The sequence below is a fragment of the Labrus bergylta genome, chromosome 6, assembly GCF_963930695.1.
Source record: "Labrus bergylta chromosome 6, fLabBer1.1, whole genome shotgun sequence".
Lineage (NCBI taxonomy): Eukaryota > Metazoa > Chordata > Actinopteri > Labriformes > Labridae > Labrus > Labrus bergylta.
The window spans coordinates 1,745,401-1,767,477 of NC_089200.1; the positions used below are offsets into that span (position 1 = coordinate 1,745,401).

General features: G+C 43.1%; 1 protein-coding gene across 2 annotated transcripts; it reads right to left on the reverse strand.

Annotated features, from left to right (window-relative positions):
- Positions 1–83: 83 nt before the first annotated feature.
- rhpn1 (rhophilin, Rho GTPase binding protein 1) lies at positions 84–20,805 on the reverse strand. 2 transcript variants are annotated; one of them, XM_020657782.3, is made up of 16 exons: positions 20,611–20,805; positions 20,360–20,453; positions 14,892–15,007; positions 8,862–8,990; positions 7,541–7,616; positions 6,708–6,785; positions 6,409–6,533; positions 6,005–6,171; positions 4,816–5,003; positions 4,577–4,733; positions 4,116–4,238; positions 3,829–4,023; positions 3,662–3,738; positions 3,407–3,553; positions 3,168–3,320; positions 84–2,914 (listed from the first exon to the last, which is right to left on the reverse strand). In XM_020657782.3, exons 1-16 carry the CDS (start codon positions 20,628–20,630, stop codon positions 2,702–2,704), a joined length of 2,058 nt encoding a protein of 685 aa, XP_020513438.2. In that variant the 5' UTR covers positions 20,631–20,805; the 3' UTR covers positions 84–2,701. The 2 variants fall into 2 exon arrangements, with proteins under 2 accessions (XP_020513438.2, XP_029137960.2); XM_029282127.2 differs by having other exon boundaries at positions 84–2,917.
- Positions 20,806–22,077: the final 1,272 nt, after the last annotated feature.

A 22,077-nucleotide genomic window follows, 5' to 3' on the forward strand; every position in this document is an offset into this window, starting at 1 on the left:
TGTACATGGGGCTTGCACACTAACCACTAGGCTACCAGCGCTTCTGACTTCAGTTTTTAACTCAAGTTAAAGATAAAAGCAGCTGATGTTTCATTTCTTACTTTTATTGTATTTACACATGGAAAAAAACAAAACACATTGTGCAAAAGCCGAGACGCAGCGCTTCAGGGATGGTCAGATGCTCAGTCAAACACTTCACAGGATTCGTCTTCACACACACACACACACACACATTAAACAGACACAGAGATTTTTTTTAAATGTGTGTCTTTGAAGTCAGAAATCCTTTTCATTATCGTGGCATAAATGATCAACACTGATATTAAAACCTTTTCAATGAAAACAAGAAATCTAAACTAACATGTCACACCATGGAACTGTTTCATACCGTATTAGGACCACTGAAGGGAAAACACACAGAAGATGAAGGCAGGGCGGCTTTATACCGAGGAAAAAACTCAGAATATTAGAGGATAAAGTTGTTGAAGTAAAGTTGATAAAGTACTACATATCCCCCCCCCCCAAAAACAAAATTTTTGGAAGTTATTAATACATTTAAAATCTAAGAAGATAAGAATCTTGATTTTTACATTAAATAAAAAAATTCACCACCTTCAATAAATGTCATTAAAAAAGAAGAATCCAGTTTAATCAAGTCATTTATTGTTGAGAAAACTAAAAAAAAGAAACGTGTGTAAATTTTACAAAAATATTTCAAATTGTTTCTCAACTGTAACTTGAGAAGAAAAAAAAAACAAACTCTGACATTAAATCCAACAGAAACATTACCTCTATGTTTCAGTTACCCCACAGTGGCCCTAATTAATACAGCATCATATAACGTGGTTGTCACATGAATTAAAAGTATTTTGTCCCCTCTGACTGTCCATACTCTGATGACAGACCAACATGGCACAAATGCTGTACAAAAAAAAAACAACATCACAGAATTCATTTTTAGTCGGACCAAACAATAACGTGCTACGATTCTCACAATGTGTGCTACAGTATCAAAATCTTACAAAAAGTTCATTAAACATTTCTCCACTAACGTCCTCGTCTATCATCATAACTGCTCCTAACGTTGGCTGACTGCGACATACAGTACAGTGGCTGGACTCTCAGAACGGTTTATAAAATATAAAACACACACACACGACCTCTCTAAGTGTTTAAACATGACATCACAGCTACGTCTTCAACGGGAGATTTGTCCTGGTCAACGTTCAGAGCATAAAAAATAACAACATGGCAGAATCTCTGATGAAACCTCTGAAGTGCTTCATCCAATGATAAATCCAAGTATTTCCTCTTGTGTGCTTGTTAGTAACGTACAGAGTCGAGGATCAGCGGATGATCCTAATCTGAAATCTGGTCTAACAGGAGACTGGTACAGACGTCTGAAACCTCAGAGACCACTTAAGGAGGAAATAAGACACAAAGGAGAGTCATGGCGACGTCAGTAATGATCTCAGTTTTCACTTTAAACGTTGCGAGCTGCATCATGAAGCATCTTAATCAAGACCGACAAACTGAAGATGGATTACAAAGACTGGTACTCCATGTTCATGAGACAAGATGTCTGCTTCTCTCGAGCATCACGAGGAAATAAAAGGATGATAATACGTGTGGTGCTTGTTTTCAGAGTTCTGCCTTATGTAGTCCGTTCCTTTTATTGGACAGCACTCATTACTTTAAAAGAGATTCTGCAGCTTTGTAAAACTAAAGGAGATTCACCTCGATCGAGTGGGAGGGGGTGGTGACCTTTATTCTCTAAGATCAGTAACGATAATAGACCTTATGCATGTGACCGCTACTTTAGCTGAGTCCGTTACTATGGTAACTGAGTCTGTGAACCTAACCTGGTATAAAGCAGGTTTTGAACCCCGGGTTTCCCCCGGGTGGTGCTTATTGTTACTTCACCTGTAGGAATAGCGGGGCGTCTGGTTTGAACACTTACTTCAGGTCACAGCTAATGAACCAACTCTACAGATCGACTAGAAGCTGATTGTAGTTCACGACTGATTCTTCGTCTGGGCCACAGAAGTCGGTTAGCCATCAATGATGAAAGAAAGACTCAAAGAAACAGACAAATCCTTTTTTCTATCGAATGAATGCACTTTTTTTTTAGCTGCCTCGTTTTGACACAGAGCAAAGCAGATGCAACAGTTTGTCAGTCTCACGTTTCGTCATTTCTTTGAGCTTATCTGAGACTTGATGAAACCACAAAAATATCTGCTGAGGGCAGCGACACTCGAGTCTGTTGGCTAGTGTGATGAAAATACTTTTTAAATCAGACGCTGGTACAAAAATAAACCAAAGACCTCATGTTCAACACTTTCAACCCAGTTTGCCTCGCACCTTCACACCAACTCAAGTCTCTACATCGAGTCTCAACACACCTTTAGACTCCAAGGCAGAGTGGTTCAGCTGCTCCTTTGAGGCTTGATTATTCAAACATGAAGCTCCTCTTTCAGCTTTGAGAGCCACACTTAAATGTAGTTCTTTTGGACACAAAGTTACCAGATGTATCGGTCTCTGCTGCAGTCAAAGAAAAGAAGTCGGGTACATTGTTGTGCTTTTCTCTCAGAGCTCTCTGCAGCAGCGCCCTCTGCTGGTGTGTCTCAGTCTGAATGCAGACCTTGCCGTACCTCATGCTCCCCCGCTGTGATTCCCTGAGTGGCTCCTGTGCAGTCTGCTCTCAGTACATGGCCTCAGTGTCTCTCAGGCTTCCAAAGGACAAACTAAAAGTGCTTCCTAATCTCCTTGTGAGCCCGCTACCTTCCCTCTTCTTCTTCCTGTTCCAGTTCAACAAGGAGGCGGAGCTCTGGCCCTTAGCTGCTCCGAGCAGACGCTGCTGCCGTGTGTTTTCTTTATCACTGCCGAGGGAGAGCATAATGGTCCTCTTGTCCACCTGCTGACACGCACGCACGCACGCACGCACGCACGCACGCACGCACGCACGCACGCACGCACGCACGCACGCACGCACGCACGCACGCACGCACGCACGCACGCACGCACGCACGCACGCACGCACGCACGCACGCACGCACGCACGCACACACACACACACACACACACACACACACACACACAGGTAAACATCATGTTAGCTACAAAACCAATAACAGACCGAGCTGTCAAACACACTCACCGCGCCTTACCTGTGTGTCATGTGAGTGTAGTGTGATCACGCTGAGCTCCACTCCTCTGTCAGTACAGCTCTTCAGCATTTGGACCACCTCGCCATGTTTCGACCATTTACAGTCCTCCCCGTCTACTGCTACAATGTAGTCTCCCTCCCTCAGTCCAGCCTCCTGCACAAACAGGAAAGGAGTCAAATCTAATGAGAACAGCTTTGCTAATTGATGTGTATAAATCTGATAGAGGAGGTTTGTCTCACTGCTGCACAGCCGCCAGGCACCACTCCAGCCACCAGGACAGGGGAGTCTCCTCTGAGCGTCAGACCCAGTCCTCCCTCTCCCCGCTGCAGGCAGATCACACGCACTGGACCCCAACGAGCTCGTGCACAAAACACTGACAGAGGCCCCTGCAGCACAGAGAACAGTCATCTTCAACTCAACAGTCTTTAAATGATGTCTGAATTAGAGCTGTGTTTTCAGTCACTACATCTGACTCCTCATACAAAGGGTCTTACCAGCCTTTGGAAGATATCAGAAACTTGGACTGTGGAGAAGTTGGGGGGAGTGATGTCTGGTTTCTGGTGTGTTTGAGCTGTCGGCAGAAGAAAACACGATCTCTTAAATGAACAAAAACACACATGATTATCTTATCGATATGTCTTAAAGCAGATTCTGTACTTACACTGTATCTCTGGAGCCTCTGCGGTTTCGTCAAAGTCGTCCTCCCTGTCCAGCTCGGAGTATTTGTCCAAAGAGCGTTTGTGTGTGAGACAGAGCACGTCCTGCAGGATGTCCATCTTCCTCAGGATCTTACATAGACTGTGGACACGCATGGCCTCCTCGTGTCTGATGACCGCACGCCGCAGGTGAGCTTTACCTGCAAACATGTTGAGTAAAAACAAACATAAGTCTCCACTGCTGTGCATTTTGACTGGATACAAAACATATCCCTTCAACACAGGAACTCACCAAGCTTTCTGCTTTTTTCAGGATCCTGTAAAACCTGGATGAGTGTCGGTTCTGCAGGAACGTTGACGTAGAACTGGAGGAAAGCCTTCTCTGCTTCTTCATCACTGCCGTCCTCTGCAGACACTAGAGGACAAGACACAACAAGGTAATCTGTGTAGACACAAGTCTCTCTAACTTTAACAGATTTATTGAATCTGAAGAGGAACTATTTTCACTGCTAGTTATTGTAAACAGTAGAGGAGTTAGAGGTTAGTCCCAACATTGATTATCAAGAAGTGTTTTTGTCCCTCATTATTTATATTCAAATTCATTTCTGATCTTTCTTTTACTTCTTTTATGCTCAGAGTGTTTTTTGCACATTCACACTATGTCATGCTGCCCAAACAGAAACTGTTTAAGTTCAACTTCATATAACTTGAACAGTGTGAAGAATGAAATGAAAAGCTGTGAGTGTGACTTACATGTGTGCTCGCAGAGTGCTACAGCAGCGTGGTAATGTGAGAGGGCTCGGAAGTGTTCTGATTTGACCTGAACCATGGACGCCCACGAGAAGGGGACATAGTCCTTCATCAGAGGCTGCGTCATGGTCTGCTGCACTAACAGGTAGACGTCTGACACCTACAGGACACGGAAACAGCATGAGAATCACAGTGAGGTCAGCAGGAATCAACACGACACAGCCAGAGGCGTGCTCACTCACCCGCGCAGCCTCTTGTGCCAGGCGGAGCTGGGAGGTGAAGTGTGTGTCCCGTGTGGTGAGTGTGATGCGCTCAAACACACACTCCTGCACCTGAGCGACCATGAGCCGGACCAGCATGCAGAGCGACGGGCAGCTCATGTCCAGACTGGGAGCGTTGGAGAAGTTCTCTTTAAGGTAATTGAATGCACCTGAAGACACAAACACACATTTCCATTATTATATTTTTCATTTGGAGCATTTATCCAGAATAACTTCTCTGATCCTTCTGATGATTTGGGGGCTTTTCTCTGTAGTACACAGTTTATTGAATATTTTCAGGGTTTTCTTCTTCTCTACTCTTCTCCTGGCCACCATTCTGTTTCCGTCTTTTCAAACTAAGATGACAAAATGACAACTAGTTGCTGCCTTAAACCCTTTTAACACAAATGATTAGTGTAACCCAGGGACCTCTGGTCATTTGTAATAATTGTCGAGGACGTCTGTGGTTTTTATTTTATCCTGTTCAAATCAATAATCTCTGTGATTTGTAAAGTAAAAACTCCATGGTATAGACTATACTTCAGCACACACAGAGCTCCTCTGATAAAGGTAATACCGTCCCAATCAGCTTTCAGTAATTTGGTGTGGTATTTTTGTTTTTAAGAACGTTAGAGGCCTTTTTTGCTAATTTCTCCCCTCATACTAATGGAGGCAGTGCTGGACTTTGTAAATGAAGGTTTGGACAGCATTCAAAGTTATTTATTCAGTTATTAATGATTTCATTTGAAGTGTACCAGATGTTGACCTCTTCTTCTTGTCATGAAAGTCTGGCAGGCTGTACGCTGTAAAGTGTGATGCTGCCCCCGGAGACAAAGTGGTTAACATGCAGCTCCTCAATGTTTTCAATCAGACGACAGTAAATAGAAGTTAATTACAGGCTTTGTTTATCCTGTGTGATTTCGCTGATGTTGGGGGGGTAATTCCTAAATGACCAGAGGTCCCCGTGTTATACTAATCCCATGCGAATAGACATCGCTTTAGCCGTGTTTTTTGGAGGGAACTTTAACTTAAAAAACGTAAATATTCATAGCAGATGAGGTAACTGTCTCAGTTGTTGTTATGTAAAAAAACACATTTTGTTCTCATCGCGACCGTGTGCTTCAACAAAACAAAGGTGGAGCAACGTTGGGGTACGTTTGTGTTTCAGTACCTGCAGCCCTCTGAAAGGCATCGATAGCTTTGTCTATGCCGGCTGTTGCAGAGCGGTCCTGCCGTGCCCCGATCTGTGTGTACAGAGCACCGATGTTGAACAACACGCTGCCTTTCTCGAAGGCCAGCGTACGCTGACACGACGGGACGCCTGTCAGAGAATCGTACCTGAAAAACAAAAACACAGGATATAAAAAGTCTTAATGCATTCTGTTTCTGTATCATTCACCCAGCCGTCAGTCACTTAAGGTAAGGTGTGTAATCAGACCAGTGGGTAAGCTATCATTCATTAAACTGAGTCTGTTTCCCTCTCTAAGTTCTTTTAAACCATAAATCTTCAATGCTTTTCATGCAGGGTCTCACACCCTCCAGGTTTTACATTATTAAGTGCTCGTCGTGTCCTACCAATGGAAGTGCACACCCAGGTTCCTGTGAAGGGGGAAGAAGCGCTGGTCCAGGTAGTACAGCTGGTTGTAGTACTCCATCAGCAGCTCCAGGCCGGCCTGGTTACGACTGGGTGTACGCATGGCCTGTTCCAAAAACGACACATAAATACACATCAGAGGACACCACAAGTTTCTGATAGGATTATTTTAGGTATTTGAAAACATTCTAAAATCCCCTTTTCTCTTCTCTAAATGAAAAACAGATCAAACTAGATCAAGCTTTGTTTTGTCTGAAGTTTTATGAGTGGGTTTATGAACCTGTCTGAGCTCCATAAGCTCTTTGACTTCCTTGTCGTAGAGCGAGCTGTCCTCGCCGTAGTGCTCACAGATGAAGTCCTGTGAGGGGACAAAGAAGACACTTTAAGTATTCTCTCTAAAATAAAACACACTGCAGAGGAATTCACTGAACTGTGACCTGAGATATCAGCTCATCTTGACCATTAACAAATCAACTTTAAAGATAGAAATCACTTCATCTCAGATCTCCTTATCACTCAGTTTTCACATTAATAAAAAAATATTTAAGTTTTTATTCAGCTCTGAACTGAACTTATTCATGATGTTAAGTTTAAAGGCCAAAATGTGAGGAAAAGTAACTTTTTGTCACATTTTCTCACACAAGGAATGATGGGAAAAATCCAGTTTTGCAAATGCATTCTTATGCCACATGTAAGTTTATTTTATTTGCATCATTCGTTCATTTTTCTGCATTTAATTTGTTATTGGTTTTTCATGTGCACCCTCTACAGGTGTCGAGGCACAAGTCTATGAGTTAGTGTGCAGAGCGCACCCGGGAGGACGACGGGTCACAGCGCATAGCGTCATTAATGATAGGCATTTCCATTACATGCTTTTATTCATTAGAGCCAATACATGTGTTTTTTGGTTTAAATGTATTTGCAATAAAACTACCAGCAGTTTTAAACATCAACTCTCACTGGATTTATTTTTTGGATCAAGTCTGCGTGTGTGCTGAACTCTTCCTGTTCTTTCCTAAGTAGACGGGAGAAGTTACAGGACAAACTTACATTTTTACCACTTCAGTCTCAATGCATGACAAATGTGATATCTGAGAAATATAAACGCTTTACCTGGACAGAAAGGGTGAAGTCCACCTCTTTGGTTTCTTTTAATCCGAGTGGGATCATGGGAACGTTGATAGCCTCACTGTAAAAAGATGCAGCATGAAGTTAAGGTAGTTACACAGTTTTTATTATGTACCGTAAGTGTGTGTGTGTGTGTGTGTGTAATTTTTCATAGAATAAAGGTAAACACAAACATGTAAACACACACAGTTCACCGTCAGGAGTGCACTACTCTCCTATCTATTGGCCTTTAAACCTCAGTGCTTCATCCTGCTAATAAGCAAAGCTAAAGCCGAGAATTAACTTTTTAACCCCCCCCCATCCACCCACATGCAGCCCCACCCCACCCCATTGACAATGAAACACAAACACACACATGCCGCAGGGTCCTTAATGACAGTCTAATCAGGGATTGATCCCTCCCATGACCCGGGCGGGCAGCAAGGCCCCACACACACACACACACACACACACACACACACACACACACACACACACACACACACACACACACACACACACACACAGGTGTTTGTTCTTCCCTCTGAGTCTGCCTTCTCACCATAAACAATAGGAGAAGGAGCGAGACACCCAAGCCCTTCCAGAGAGGGGCCGTGGTCGAAGAAACTTTGCAGACATGTTTTAGGGACAGCATATATGTACAGAGTGAAATATTTGACCTTTGATACCCGCACCCCTTGGGGAGGCGTGTGCGTTGAGGGACTCTATCTTCAACTCTGGCAGAGCCTTGAAAGGTTAACCAATAGCAAAGCCCATTTGAGGGCTATGCAGAGATTCAGTTACATTTTAGATGTGCAGCTTCGTAACCACCAGCTGATACCTGCCAGATGGATACAGTGCATCCAGAGCTGCTGTTGGATCTGATATATCCAACAGCAGGAGGATTTTATGGATTATTTTGTACCCGGTAGTTAAGGCAGAAAGCGGTTGCTGTATAGGCCCCCTTGACATAAAGCGCACGTGGAAACACTGTCTTTGAATAATACTACTGAACTTCCTATATTTGATCACTATATGCACCGACACGGCTCACTTGTCAAAAATGTCCTCACTTCCAAGATCTAAAAATAACAAATTGGTCCCCACAAAGATAGAAGATCAAGAACACATACACACAGGGCTTAGTGAGAATACAGACATGACATAGACGGCTGCTTTCTCCAATTATACTTCTCATTAGACTAATGAGTGTGGACTGGAATTTTTGGAGCATAAAAAACAAAAACGGAGCAAGTGTGTGTGTGTGTGTGTGTGTGTGTGTGTGTGTGTGTGGTTGTGGTTGTGTGTGTGTGAGAGAGCTGTCTACCTGTCTGTCTGGTAGACCTCCATGTTGCTGTTGAGCTCCTCCAGCTCCTCTTTTAGCAGCTGCAGGTTGGAGTTGACAAAGCTGAGCTCCAGAGCGACCGTCTCCTTCACCTTGTTGTTGCTTGTTGCTCTGCAGATATTAAATCACACACACACACACACACACACAAAGTTACACATCAGTCAAGCACAATTTATTTTACATGGCAACAGAGAACTTTATTACAGACCCGGATAAGTCCTGTTAACCCTAACCCTTAAAAAATTGAAATCGAATGTTGAAATCTGTGTTGACATCGGCTAGATAGCTAACTAAACAAAGTGACATAGGCTACATTATGATGTGTTCAAGGTCGGCTCAGCACCACGGTTTTGCCCCATCGGGTGTCCTGCCCCACTGGTTCCGTTTCTGGTATGTGAGCCATTAGCAGCTGTACACAGATTACAGAAGAACTACAAGATCACGCGGGAATCTGGTGGAAACTTTGTTGTTTTCCAAGCAAATGATTATAAAGTATAGACAGTGGTATTGAGTAAGACTCGGATTGTTCAGGAGTGTCGATAAGGGTTTCAATATCAATACACATTCATGATCACTACCCCTGATGACGTCATAAAGGCACTCAGGAGTGGAGTTTTCTTTTGTAAAAAGTCTGTCTTGATCCCTCCCCTATCTCCACCCCCCATCCTTCGTCTGACTCTGCTCCTCTTCATGTCTCAGAGGGGAGGTTCTTAGCTCTGAGTAAAGCCAGCTCACACTGCTGGGGGGGAGGGGGGGGGGGGTAACTGAGATTTAAAACACACAGTGTTCCTGTAAATCTGAGGCATCGCTGGGATGCTGTGGTAACTTGATGATACACTCTGTGTTGAAAATGTGCTACAAGATAAAAACCCCCTTCATTATGCAATGTTTGGATTGTGCTAGCTCAGTGAGGCAGGACAAAGCAAAGTTTGTGTGAAGAAAGAAGAAAAGGAGCGACATCATCTACTCTTGTGAGATGGGACGTACTAATAAAAAGAGACAAAGAGAGACACAACAATGTCTCCAGTTTGAGTAAAGAGAAAGATTAAAGGTCTTGATGAGTCATTTGATGTTTCAGCAGCAGGTGGGAGATCTGGGGAGTAAAGACACACATAAGGTCTCAAGGGCAGAGGGAAATCTTGGCAAGACATAGCTGTGTTAAAAAAACAAGTCAGCTAAAAATTAACACTTTACTGACTGATAAGACAACTGAGAGATGAACATGAATATGAACACCTTTCAAACATCTCGTTCACAGGTTTTTAAGCTCATGTTAGCCTTCATGCAAAAGTTATTTGTGTCTAAGAAAAGGTGCGAAAAATGCTAATGCTATGCCAACTGGGAAAATCGGAGCCGATAACGACACTGATGTTTGTTTCAAGACTTCTTTTGGTGTAAAGGCCCTGACACACCAAGCAGACGGGAAAGAACTAGTGGTGACGAAGGCCGTCTGTAACGTCGCCTCACGATGCCTTTGTCTTGGCCAAAAAGTTACACTAGAACACACCGCAAAGACTACATCCTGCGTGTACTGCACATGCGTGAGAGGAGAGCTGGAGATATATGAAACCTCCCAACAGCCAATCAGAGAGATTCCTCTCACCAACCGCGCCGACCGACGCCAATTCAACATGTCGAATCGGCCAAAAAAAGGCAGACTGGGGCTGACGGGGCCTAAAGACTCCCACAATGCCAACATTTTCTCTCATGTTCAACAATAAGAACAAGTAAGAGTTTGTCCAATGGGTGACTTCATCTGCCCAATAACAAATCTCTTCTCTGAATCAGTAGTCAGGTGAACTAGATGCCAGTATTTCATAAATTTGGCACAACAAATTAACGCCGGCTACAGACAATTACATGCCACATTTCTTTGTCAATTTCTGTCAACAGGAACAATATCGACCGTGTCTTGTAACGGCCGATATAAGATCAGGTATTAAAATCGACTTGAGGAAAGAAAAATATTATCATAACATCTGTATGAAATTAGTAAATGATTTAAGATTAAAAGTTTGATTTATTTTGCTTCTGTCATGACCATCAGTGACCTCCGGAGAAACTCAGAGATGTGACTGTTTAATGCCTGACTCAGCACAGCTCAAACATGCTACTGAAGCTCACCTTTGAGCTCCTGGGAATAATTTTAATCTGTCCAGTTAGACCACTCTAGCTTCACTTCTCTCTTCATCTGTCCCTCCCCTCCCTTCCTTAGTCGCACACACACACCTATATCTAGGATCAAGCCAAGGGCAATGTGATTAGTCAGCTTTAAATGGGCTGCCAAATATCCCCTTCATGCACAAAGCCACTTGCACGCACACCACTCTTCAGCTTTTGAGGGGAAAATATAACTCTTTCTTCCTTTGATTATGCTCTGACATTAAGTATGAGAGAAGCTGTGAACTGTATTTATCGACCTAAAAGACACGAGTTCCAGGATTAAGTTGAGTTCCCTCTGAGAAACACAACCTGCAGCTCGCATCATGACGTCTCCATCAGCCAATCACCAATCTTCCTGAGTTACTTGTCAGTAATTAGCATCTTAACCTCCCCCTTACCCCCGTCCACTTCACACCCACTGTCACTCATACCACGACCCAGTTCTACAACAGTTTCAGAGTGACTGAAGTGAAAATGAAAGCAAGAACCTTTGTGTGTGTGTGTGTGTGTGTGTGTGTGTGTGTGTGTGTGTGTGTGTGTGTGTGTGTGTGTGTGTGTGTGTGTGTGTGTGTGTGTGTGTGTGTGTGTGTGTGTGTGTGTGTGTGTGTGTGTGTGGACTATTCCAGTTGACCGGAAAGGGGGAGGATAGAAGAAACAAAAAAAAAGGTCTGACGGTGCCAGACAAATAAGTGGGGGATGAGCTTGCTCTGTTGGGAATCTCTGCATGGGAACAGGACGGGAGGCGGACACAAAGCCGGCTGATTACAGGCCGGCGGGCTGTGTAGGGGTCCTCTTTGTCTCTGTGACCCATCGTCCCAATAGAAAAGGCAGGAGCGCTTGTTTTATTTCCCCTGAACTGAGTCATCAGCTTTTACAACAACAGGCTGGATCCTGTCTAAAGTGGAGTTTGAAGAGAAAGAAAGAAAAATAAACCTGAATGACTAATAAGAACGAGAAGTTTTGGAAGATCTCCAGTTGACTGATTCAGAAGGCGACGTCTGTGAGACAGGCTCTAATGGCTGCAATATAATCTAAAGGCAAAAATGTGTCTCATGAGGAACGCCTACTGAAAGTTTTATTCCCGCCACAGACAAGCTCACATTGTTAATCTTAGTATCTGAAAACACAGAGAGGATCCGTAACATCAACCTCTTAAAGCCCACCAGACTCCACTGCCAATGGTGAGTCTCACTTTTACCATAAGAAATAACAAAGTTCAAACAAACATAAACAAACTGACAGAAGCAGAAGTGGACCAACAACTTTTATATTTTGAATGTAGATTTGCTGCTTTAGACAACGGAGTGTGGAGGCTCAGAGGAGATCAATGTAACCCCTGTTTCTGGTTTTAAAAAGAGCATCTTAAACCGGGTGTACACTGTCTGATTTCAGCCCAACTTGGACTTGATTCTTGGGTCGTACGTCTTCGGTCATGAGGCAGAGCTGAGCCCGGCCTGATCAACTGCTCCCGACAGGTCGGATGGATTTTTGTTCATACTACTGCATAAAATTAGCACACTGACAATGGAGCCACAAGCCGAGACCCTGAATCCAGGACTCCCCCCCGCCACCCTTGATTTTACCTGCACAAACTGACAGGCAGCGTCTGAAATCACCATGGCAACAGAAGGCATGCTTGTTTAATGTGTCTTCCTCATCTGATCATGACAGACACTTAGGCAGGAAATATCTGCAGACTATTATGATTTAGCTTCTAGTTGGCTTGTGTTTAACGGTGATGCAGATTGTGTGTGAGAGAGAGTGAGGGCGTTTTTTGCAGACGTGTGTATTTGAGCCGTGCATTATTTAAGACAGACAACTGAACACAGGTTGAACTTATGTAAAGTAAGGGTTTTGGGGCCTTTTACACAGATTTTAAGATGTTAGATTGAACTCTTTGAATTAATTGTATGGGGGGTATTTTTCACTTTTCCTGTAGATGTAAAGAATAAAGTAAAACATCAAATAAATTACAGTGATAATCATTGTAAGTGCTTATAATATGTAATATCCATCCATCCTATAATGTGAAATCTTATCAGCTGCAGCAGAGCAGGTCCTGGGATAGTACTGAGGGGTGCTCTTAGTGTCCTTTAATTAAACACGCTGTTGTTTTCTGTGTTGATCTAATTAGATTCTGACACGACGCCACAGAGGAGGAAGAAAGCAGCTCCCTGGTTTAATGAAGTTACTCCTCCTTCTCCTCCTCCGCCTCGTACTCCCAAGATGAATCTTTATGAGTTAAAGGAACGGCAGCAGATTCACTGCAAGGGAGTTTGACACAGTGGTCTATTCATGTTTCAAATGTTCTCAAAGCCACCACAACAAAAGTGTAGACCTAATGTATGCACATATATTAAACGTGAACTTGAAGCCTGTGTAATAAGCTACTTCTGAGGGAGTGAGAAACATGAAGAGTCTGAAAACTTGAGGAGAGAGAGAGGGAGAGAGAGAGGAAGAGAGAGAAAGTAAAGGCACAGAGAGATGAAGGGAAACTGGAGGGGATAAAGATGATGCTAATGTTCTCAGAGAGAATACTTTGAAGTTCTGCCACCATTTCTTTTATTTTTTTCCACCTCATTTCTTCACCAATAAAACTCATGTGTGCTGCTGTGTGAATGGACGTTTTCAAACTCAAGCCAGGCAGCCTAACTTGGACTTGTTGTTGTAAAAGTATCCTGTGGTCAGTTACTGTTTTGTACAGAAATTAGGGAGAGGAAACAGGAGAAACAGACATGTTAAGAGAGGACACCCGAGCAGAGGGACTAATACATGTGTGTTCACACAAGCAGAGCAATTAAAGTGGGGAGGTGATGCTGTGTGTGTAGTTTGGAGGGCAGCGATCTCTGACCTTTTCCCATCACAGGACACCAAAACAAATGTGACAGAGCCAGCAGGCTGACAAAGAAAAACCAACACAGAAGAGACCAGAGAAGCATTCATCATCTAAAAGACTTCCCTAAAAGTCAAAAAATACCATCAAATCTGGAATATAAGTCGCACCGGTACATAAGGTCTGTTTTGTGGGGGTCTCCTGGGGGGAAAAACGTAAAATGTCTTCCTGCCTGATGATTTCTATTGCATTCAGCAAAGTCCACAATGTGCAGTTTCTGTGCAGCTGTGCCGCTCTTTTAGTCCCGTCTTATTTTGCTTTGTAGATTTGCACTCCTACTAGCTACAGTACAGTAGTTGAGCTCCCAGCCTACAGTGAAAGTTCGGAAGTACAGACCCCACAGCCTGCGAGTGGTGGTTCCCACCTCCATGAGCCAATGAGCCAAATGAGCCAATCAAAAGAGCACTACACAAGGTGTATTTACCAAACAGTCTACCACCGTTTTTGTTTAAATGCAGGCTAATGACTAAATTTATTCAGCACCATCTGCAGACTTATCATAGGATTACTCCAACATACATTTACTTCAGGATCTGAAACTTTGCCCACGTTTACCCCTAAATCCGGGTTTTTTTTTCAGAATCAAAGCCTCTGTTTTGACGGTTCAGAACCGAAAGAGTCCTTATGGGTGTTTGTTGATGTGTTTAAGGGTTTTATGAGATTTTATACAACATACATTGTATTATCTTGCGCTGTCGCGAGAGAATCTGTATAATAAACGAGGGAAGTCCTTTGTCTGTCCAGCTGAGCTCTCTGTGCGCAGCCTGTGGGTGTTGACGGACGAGGGCGCATGGAGCTGTAACAGATCGGAGCCAACACACAAGGTCTAGGTGCCTAAACAGGTGAAACGCAGACCATGTCCATGTCTAGCACAGCTATTAAAGCCTAACTTGGACTTCACCAAACATTGTTCCGAACACCACAAACATCATGCTCATGACCCTGCAACTCACCTGAACAGGTTCTCTGCCCCGGCTCTCATGCGCATCTCTTTGTTGATCTGCTGGTTGATGCGAGCTCGTCGGTGCTGTAGTTTACTGCGCTGAGTCTGAGCAAAAGGGTCGCATCCCTATACAGAAAATAAAGAACACAAAATATATGAATGAAAGCAGCAAATCTGGCTACTGAAAGAGCTAGTGGATCGAATTCCACTTCTACTTTAACTGTTTTCTGATATATTTAATGTTTTTGCAGAGGAAGAATACAAATAATCACCCGATGACCGTCCTCACTCACAACTCGTGATATCTTCAAAATGTGTCGCCTTTTGAATTGTTTGATTTAGAAAGTGTAGATTACAAATGACAAGCTATGGCCTAGTTATATTTCAATCTTCCTGCCTCACAGAGCGATAGCATTAAAGAGCTGAGGATTAATAAAGGAATCCCCCATGTTGGTGAAATTACAGCCAGGTTTACTGAGGTTCTCCCAGACGGCTGCAGATTGAAAAGACAATCAGAGGATCAGTTCAAGTTAATTAGAGAGATAAAACGTGACTCTCAAACAGGTACTGTGACACGGTGAATTTACTTGGTCTAGTCTGGGTACTTATATGAAGAATGTGAAACTCTTTGATCTTGTAGATGTCGCCCTTGAGCACCAGCTTTAAAACAAACTGCTGTTTGGCGACGCCTCCGCTAACCATATTTTAGGCAGTACCAGGCGCAGAAACTGGTGCTTGTATTGATCACAGAGCAAGTTTTCCCCCCTCTGTATCCCCTTTGGAGGTAGTAACAGAGGCGAGACGGGGGAGTGCAGCGCTGTGTGTGTGTGCATGTCTGACTGTGTGTGTATGTGGAGCATAGCCGTGCCGTGCTTCCTCAATGCCGAAAGCAATGTGAATCCACAGACCCTCATTGCAGAATCAATATGACTGTACAAAGATGTGATGATGACTGAAGTAGTTACAGCTCTTTTACGAAATAAAGCAATCTGAAAAGGGCGATTGTCTTTCCCTCTTCACTCTGCTCCGCCTCTCTCCCTCCCTGAGCAAAAACTGAAAAACCACCTACAAAACTAAATACACACAGTTTGTACTTTGTTAAGCAAGAAAGGAATATTTTCTTAGTTCTGTTATATTTAAGGAGCTGCCCACAGCGGGGGCCACAGTAACTTTGTATGTACATGTTGACATTTTGCCCATGTGGATTTAACTCAGAACGGACTTTGTTTTTGTTATTTCATTACAAAAACAAATGTTGAGATATGAATCTTGGTCCTTATCGCTCAGTCCTACGTGTGAGCAATGCCAAAATTGCTCCTCTTGCAAAATACCTCGGCTTTATCGCTCAATATAGCACGCACTGAGGAATTAACCATGACACTGCTTGAACATCTTAATAAAACGTGGAAGAAATTCCCTTTAATCCCTACTCAGAAACCCATAGCATTTTAATAGTACATCTCATTGGTGGCCTTACACTTCACCCTGGACAGAGAGCCTTCTGAGAGGCTTACTTCAGGGCACAAAGGAAAGCATGCCAAAGATGATGGGTGTGTCAAAGAGCGTGTCAGGTTGTGATGACACTGAGAGTGAAGAGGAGGAGAGTGGTGGGGATGATAAACATGGGAATCACCCAGTTTGAGAATCTTTCCCACAGAGGGATCATTTGTTGTTTGTTCACACAAAAAGGACCTGGTTTAAATGTCAGAGCGTCTTGATTTCATTTCAGCTTACCCACAGCTGATTGTTAAAGAACTGCTCACTTAATCCCACAAACTATCATAGAATGTACCTCTGTTTCACTCTGAAAAGGTAAACACATGTACATTAGATGGTCGATAAAGCAGCTGCAGAGTAAACATTCAGCATACTCCCTTCTCTTATCCCTGAGCCTCCTTTCTTCACCTTCGCCTTCCCCTGTGTACAGATCCTCATTTTTCTCACACTCTCTCTCCCTCTGTCTTTTTTTTCTTCTTTCCCTCTCACCCAGTTAAGTTGTTTGTTTAGCATGCATACGTCAAAGTAATCCTCGGAGTGCCTGTGTGGATTAGACTTTCTGGCCGAGCTCCCACCTCTGCTCTCACCGACAGAGGATGGAGGCGGATCGACATCTGTGCATTTAAGTTAAAAAAAAAAACCTTGGATGTCCTGGCGACTGTCTCTGAGCATGAATCTTTAATGTTCAGCCATAGAAAACAAACATGTGAACGCACAACAAGCAGGAAATGAGGTGTCTAATTCATTGCACCGTGTCTGAAATCCATATTTCCCCAAAACAAACTAAAAAACATCCCTCAGGACTCAATATTAACTGTGATCATTTATTCTTTAAGCTTCTGTCAGGTGCTTTCATCGTGTGCCGATCTTGGGAAACCCTGTGGACTTAATGGTGCGTCTTATCTCTTTGCTGATCTCCTCTAATGCATGCCTAAGGAGTGCGTTATGACACAAAACCTCCACGTCATCTTTTTGTTTTTTGTTTTGATTGAGAACTCCTCACATGAGCTTTAAAAGAGGTTCAAGGTTTCTTTATTGGTACCTAGAAAGGTAAATGTGTTGTGCAGACAGGAGATTCGGGTGTTCCAATTATAAAAGAAGAAAAGACAAAGGACGCTCAAGACCCGCTGCCGGTCGCTGCATGAGCGTTCATTACATGTCATCAATAAAATGTATTTCAAAAAGAAATCTCTGAAACTCATGGGCGATGATCCACAAGATGGACAGCTTTCAGTATCAAAAAATCCCGGAGTGTTCTGTCTGTATCTGACTAACATGACTCAAAATTAAACACAAAGTCAGTAAAGTAGCTGTATGGGAAAACTGGGCCTAGTGTAAGTGTGCCCTTAAAGCCTCAGTGTTTTTCGTCCATATTTGAAATGCCCCTGCAATAACTGCATTACTAACTGACACTTTCTATTTTCTGTCCTCGTTGTCCATTGTGTTTCTTTTGTAAACAGACACATAAAGAAATGTGTAAATTAGATTTTGAAAGAGTGTTTTTTAGTATGGTGGTTGGTATTGAAGTCTAATTTCCCAAAAGTGAGGTAACCATAACTGATAATACCATGATTATTACATATTATGCACAGTGAGATGCGGTAAGTGAGTAGATGTGTTTTTCCCCTCAAAATGCCTCAGCTTATGAGGGGAAAACAAAACAACAAACAAACAAAAAGGACATTAAGGAAACATGCTATGTTGAAGTGCTGGCTTCTCTGACAACAATGCAGCAGCCAGTATGTCCTCCTTCTAACTTTAGATTCTGCTCCTGAATGCTCTGGATTTGTTTGGACCAGAGAAGGTAGGCGCTTTTAAGTCACCCCCACACGGCCGTTTTGGACGCCCCTCAATTTGTCAGATATGAGAGCAGTTATCAGGTCAACAGGTGTTGCAGCGATGGAAGCGGTCAAGAGAAGTGGTTCAGATAGAAGTGATTGTACCCGACCTAAAAAGCCTCTGCATGTTTCTAATAAACTCCACGAGCAGAAACGTGCTCAAACTAGGATCAATATTGGAGATGCTTTTGAAAAATGGAGAGAGGTTAGAACACAGAAAGGTTTACAGACCCATGCAGAGCTGGATAAACACTGAAGCTTCAGAGTCCACCACATGGTGACCTGAGTGAGCATCCACTCTAGAGAGGGGGGGGAGGGAAGACAGCTCTCTACAATGTTTAGAATTCAGACTGCAGTTTTAACCCATTTTAACCACTAGGTGTCAGAGTTACAGACTGCTCCTTTAATTTGAAAGTATAAACTCCACATTAAAGGGGCCCATTTTTATTCTGTGCACTACAGAGCTCACTGTCAGTCACCAGATTGTTACAGTGCTGTTTGTAGCTCTCAAAACGGCATGGGAAGCTTGTCACAATAAGAGTAAAATTACAACAAGTGACAATAAATAAGTTGTTCTTATATTATCATTGGCTAAAGTGAGTTTCGAAATATCTGCATATTCGGATATCGGCAAAAAATCCAATATTCTGCATCCCTAGTTTTTTGTCTTTTTCTAATAATGTGGATAAAATAGAATATTCTAGGACAGGTACACCTTTATACATAAGGCAAGTCGTGATCTGCTCATACACTATCTGTGTTTTTATCACGCAGAAAAGAACCAGACAATAATATTTGCGTTCTAAGGACCTCAGCCTGGAATCTGTTGCAGAATGACTTCAAACTCAAAGAGCTGGTGTCCTTCTAAAATGAAAAACTTGTTAGCAGATTCTAAAGGCTGTCGATGTTTTAAGCCTGACTGTCTCCCAGATTTGACTCATAGATGTTTTTTCCTCTTTTAATGCGTGTCGTACTATGTCTATCTTTGGGTCTCTGTCTGTAACTTTGTGTTTTTTTTCCTGCTGGCTGCCTCGGCCATGCAGGATCTCTCTTGGAAAAAGGATTCTTAATCTCAATATTATAGGACATACCTGGTTAAATTAATCATCTTAAGGGGGGTCAGGGTCTCTGGATTTGGTCCGTTTGCCTGCATTTGCCTTCCTCTTGATTTCACACAGACACAATGGTGATTTAGAGATCTCCAAGAGTGTGTGTGTCTGTGTGTGTGTGTGTGTGTGTGTGTGTGTCTGTGTGTGTGTGTGTGTGTGTGTGTCTGTGTGTGTCTGTGTCTGTGTGTGTGTGTGTGTGTGTGTGTCTGTGTGTGTGTGTGTGTGTCTGTGTGTGTGTGTGTGTGTGTGTGTCTGTGTGTGTCTGTGTCTGTGTGTGTGTGTGTGTGTGTGTGTGTATCTGTGTGTGTGTGTGTGTCTGTGTCTGTGTGTGTGTGTGTGTGTGTGTGTGTGTCTGTGTGTGTGTGTGTCTGTGTCTGTGTGTGTGTGTGTGTGTGTGTGTCTGTGTGTCTGTGTCTGTGTGTGTGTGTGTGTGTGTGTGTGTGTGTGTGTGTGTCTGTGTGTGTGTGTGTGTGTGTGTGTGTGTGTCTGTGTCTGTGTGTCTGTGTGTGTGTGTCTGTGTGTGTGTGTGTGTCTGTGTGTGTGTGTGTGTGTGTGTGTCTGTGTGTGTGTGTGTGTCTGTGTGTGTGTGTGTGTGTGTGTGTGTGTGTGTCTGTGTGTCTGTGTGTGTGTGTGTGTCCGTGTCTGTCTGTGTGTGTGTGTGTGTGTGTGTGTGTGTGTGTGTGTGTGTGTGTGTCTGTGTGTGTGTGTGTGTGTGTGTGTGTGTCTGTGTGTGTCTGTGTGTGTGTGTGTGTGTGTGTGTCTGTGTCTGTGTCTGTGTGTGTGTGTGTGTGTCTGTGTCTGTGTCTGTGTCTGTGTCTGTGTGTGTGTGTGTGTGTGTGTGTGTGTGTGTGTGTGTGTGTGTGTGTGTGTGTGTGTGTGTGTGTGTGTGTCTGTCTGTGTGTGTGTGTGTGTGTGTCTGTGTGTGTGTGTGTGTGTGTGTGTGTGTGTGTCTGTGTGTCTGTGTGTGTGCGTGTGTCTGTGTGTCTGTGTGTCTGTGTGTGTGTGTGTGTGTGTGTGTGTGTGTGTAGCCTCACCTTTCGGATGCTCCCGCTGTGACTGCCGTCTGTGGGTAACGTTAACGGCAGGTCGTCATCCGAGGCTCCGTCTGACAGAGACATCTCAGACTCTCTGTGAAGGGTGATGGCAACATTTATCAACTCACCGTTCAGTCAAACTTGTAAAAAAACAGCCTTTAGTTTAAAAACAATTCCCTTAATGTGAGATTCACTGAATAAAAATGCCCAAAACGAGCCGTTAAGTTAGCTAACGGTTACGAGCCACTTGCCTTGTCGCAGGTTCCTCCATCGTGAAACAACAACAAAAGCGGCCAAAAAGCTCCTACATCTCTTCCAACTTTGTACAGCTTACAAGTCAACACAAGACTCCAACAGTATGTTCAAAGTAAAAAACTTTTACAGCCCTCTAAACAAGCTAGCTCCCACTTGTTTCTTATTTCAATTTGATACCACAGCCACCTCCTCCGCTCCGCTCCCCTGTTTCTGAGCTTACCCAGGGAGGCGGGGCCCTAACGGGCAGGAGCCGGCCAATCGCGTTGTTGGTTTAAAGACGGACATATGCTTTGACCAATCAAAAGGAAGATTAATACCGAATGACAACTCGAGCTGACCAATCACAAGTTTCTCGAGGCGTCCCCCTACTACTCCGCGGGCCGGTTGCCACGGCAACGTCAGGGCTGTGGCTTGTGTGTGTGTGTGTGTGTGTGTGTGTGTGTGTGTGTGTGTGTGTGTGTGTGTGTGTGTGTGTGTGTGTGTGGGCTCCAAAAGGATAGTACAGCAGGCTCCTCCTCCTCCCCGTGGGAACGAAAACATGAATTGAAATGATTGTTTTTAATTTGTTTTATACGGAGATTCCGATGGTTATACTTTTCTGGATATAATACACTTCCAGTTAAGGGAAAAGACCATCTGCAGGACTTTCTACAGTTCAGAAAGTAGAAATTAAAATGATAAATCTCACTTTAGCGCAGAGTAGGCCTATCTATGGCCTATTTAATGTTTCAGACCTCACTGTGCATCCAAGGTTACATTGGCTATGGTTTAGGATTTAAATTATCCTTTGAAAACCTAAGAAAGGATTTTAGGGTTAGGTTAGGCTCTTAAATTGTGATATATGGTTTATATATAATAATAATAACTTTATTTAAATAGCAACAAAGTGCTTTGACATACAGCAAAAGCATTACAAAAGAACAAAGTAAAAGAAACCATGAACATAAAAACAGCAAGAATATGGACAACGCAAAATAACCAGAACAACAAAAGAACCCAACAGCAAAATAAAACCCAACAAACATATTTAACACAACCATCATAAGAAGCCAGGCAGCACAAGCTGAGAGCAACAGGACCACAGATTTCAGATGACATAAGAAACTAAAAGCAAATAAAAATAGATAATAGCAATAAAAATGGTGATAAGGATTAAAAAAATGATAGTAAGTAAGTTGTGGTAAAAATGAATAAGAGCCATAAGAGCAGTTAAGGGAAATAAAACAGTAACTTGAGATAAAAGAGACAAACAGGGAATAATAAAATCAACAGCAGGATGCAGTTTTTAAAAGAATAGTTGGCGATATGACAACATTGAGAATAAGTAGAATTAAGACGACATCACATAAAAGCAAGTCTATATATATCAAACAGAGTGTTTTGAAGAAGAGATTTCAAAGAATTGACTTATTGTTGTGAGTATATATTTCTTCCTGCTTGTTTACAAAGTCACATCCTGTCCT

Excerpts from the sequence above, each read along its gene's own strand:
- rhpn1 (XM_029282127.2), bottom strand. The coding sequence starts at position 20,630 with ATGGAGGAACCTGCGACAAG. Across the intron at positions 3,739-3,828 it reads AGAGGCTCCAGAGATACAGT|CTCAAACACACCAGAAACCA; the intron begins GTAAGTACAGAA and ends TTCTGCCGACAG. Across the intron at positions 2,918-3,167 it reads TACACTCACATGACACACAG|CAGGTGGACAAGAGGACCAT; the intron begins GTAAGGCGCGGT and ends CGTGCGTGTCAG.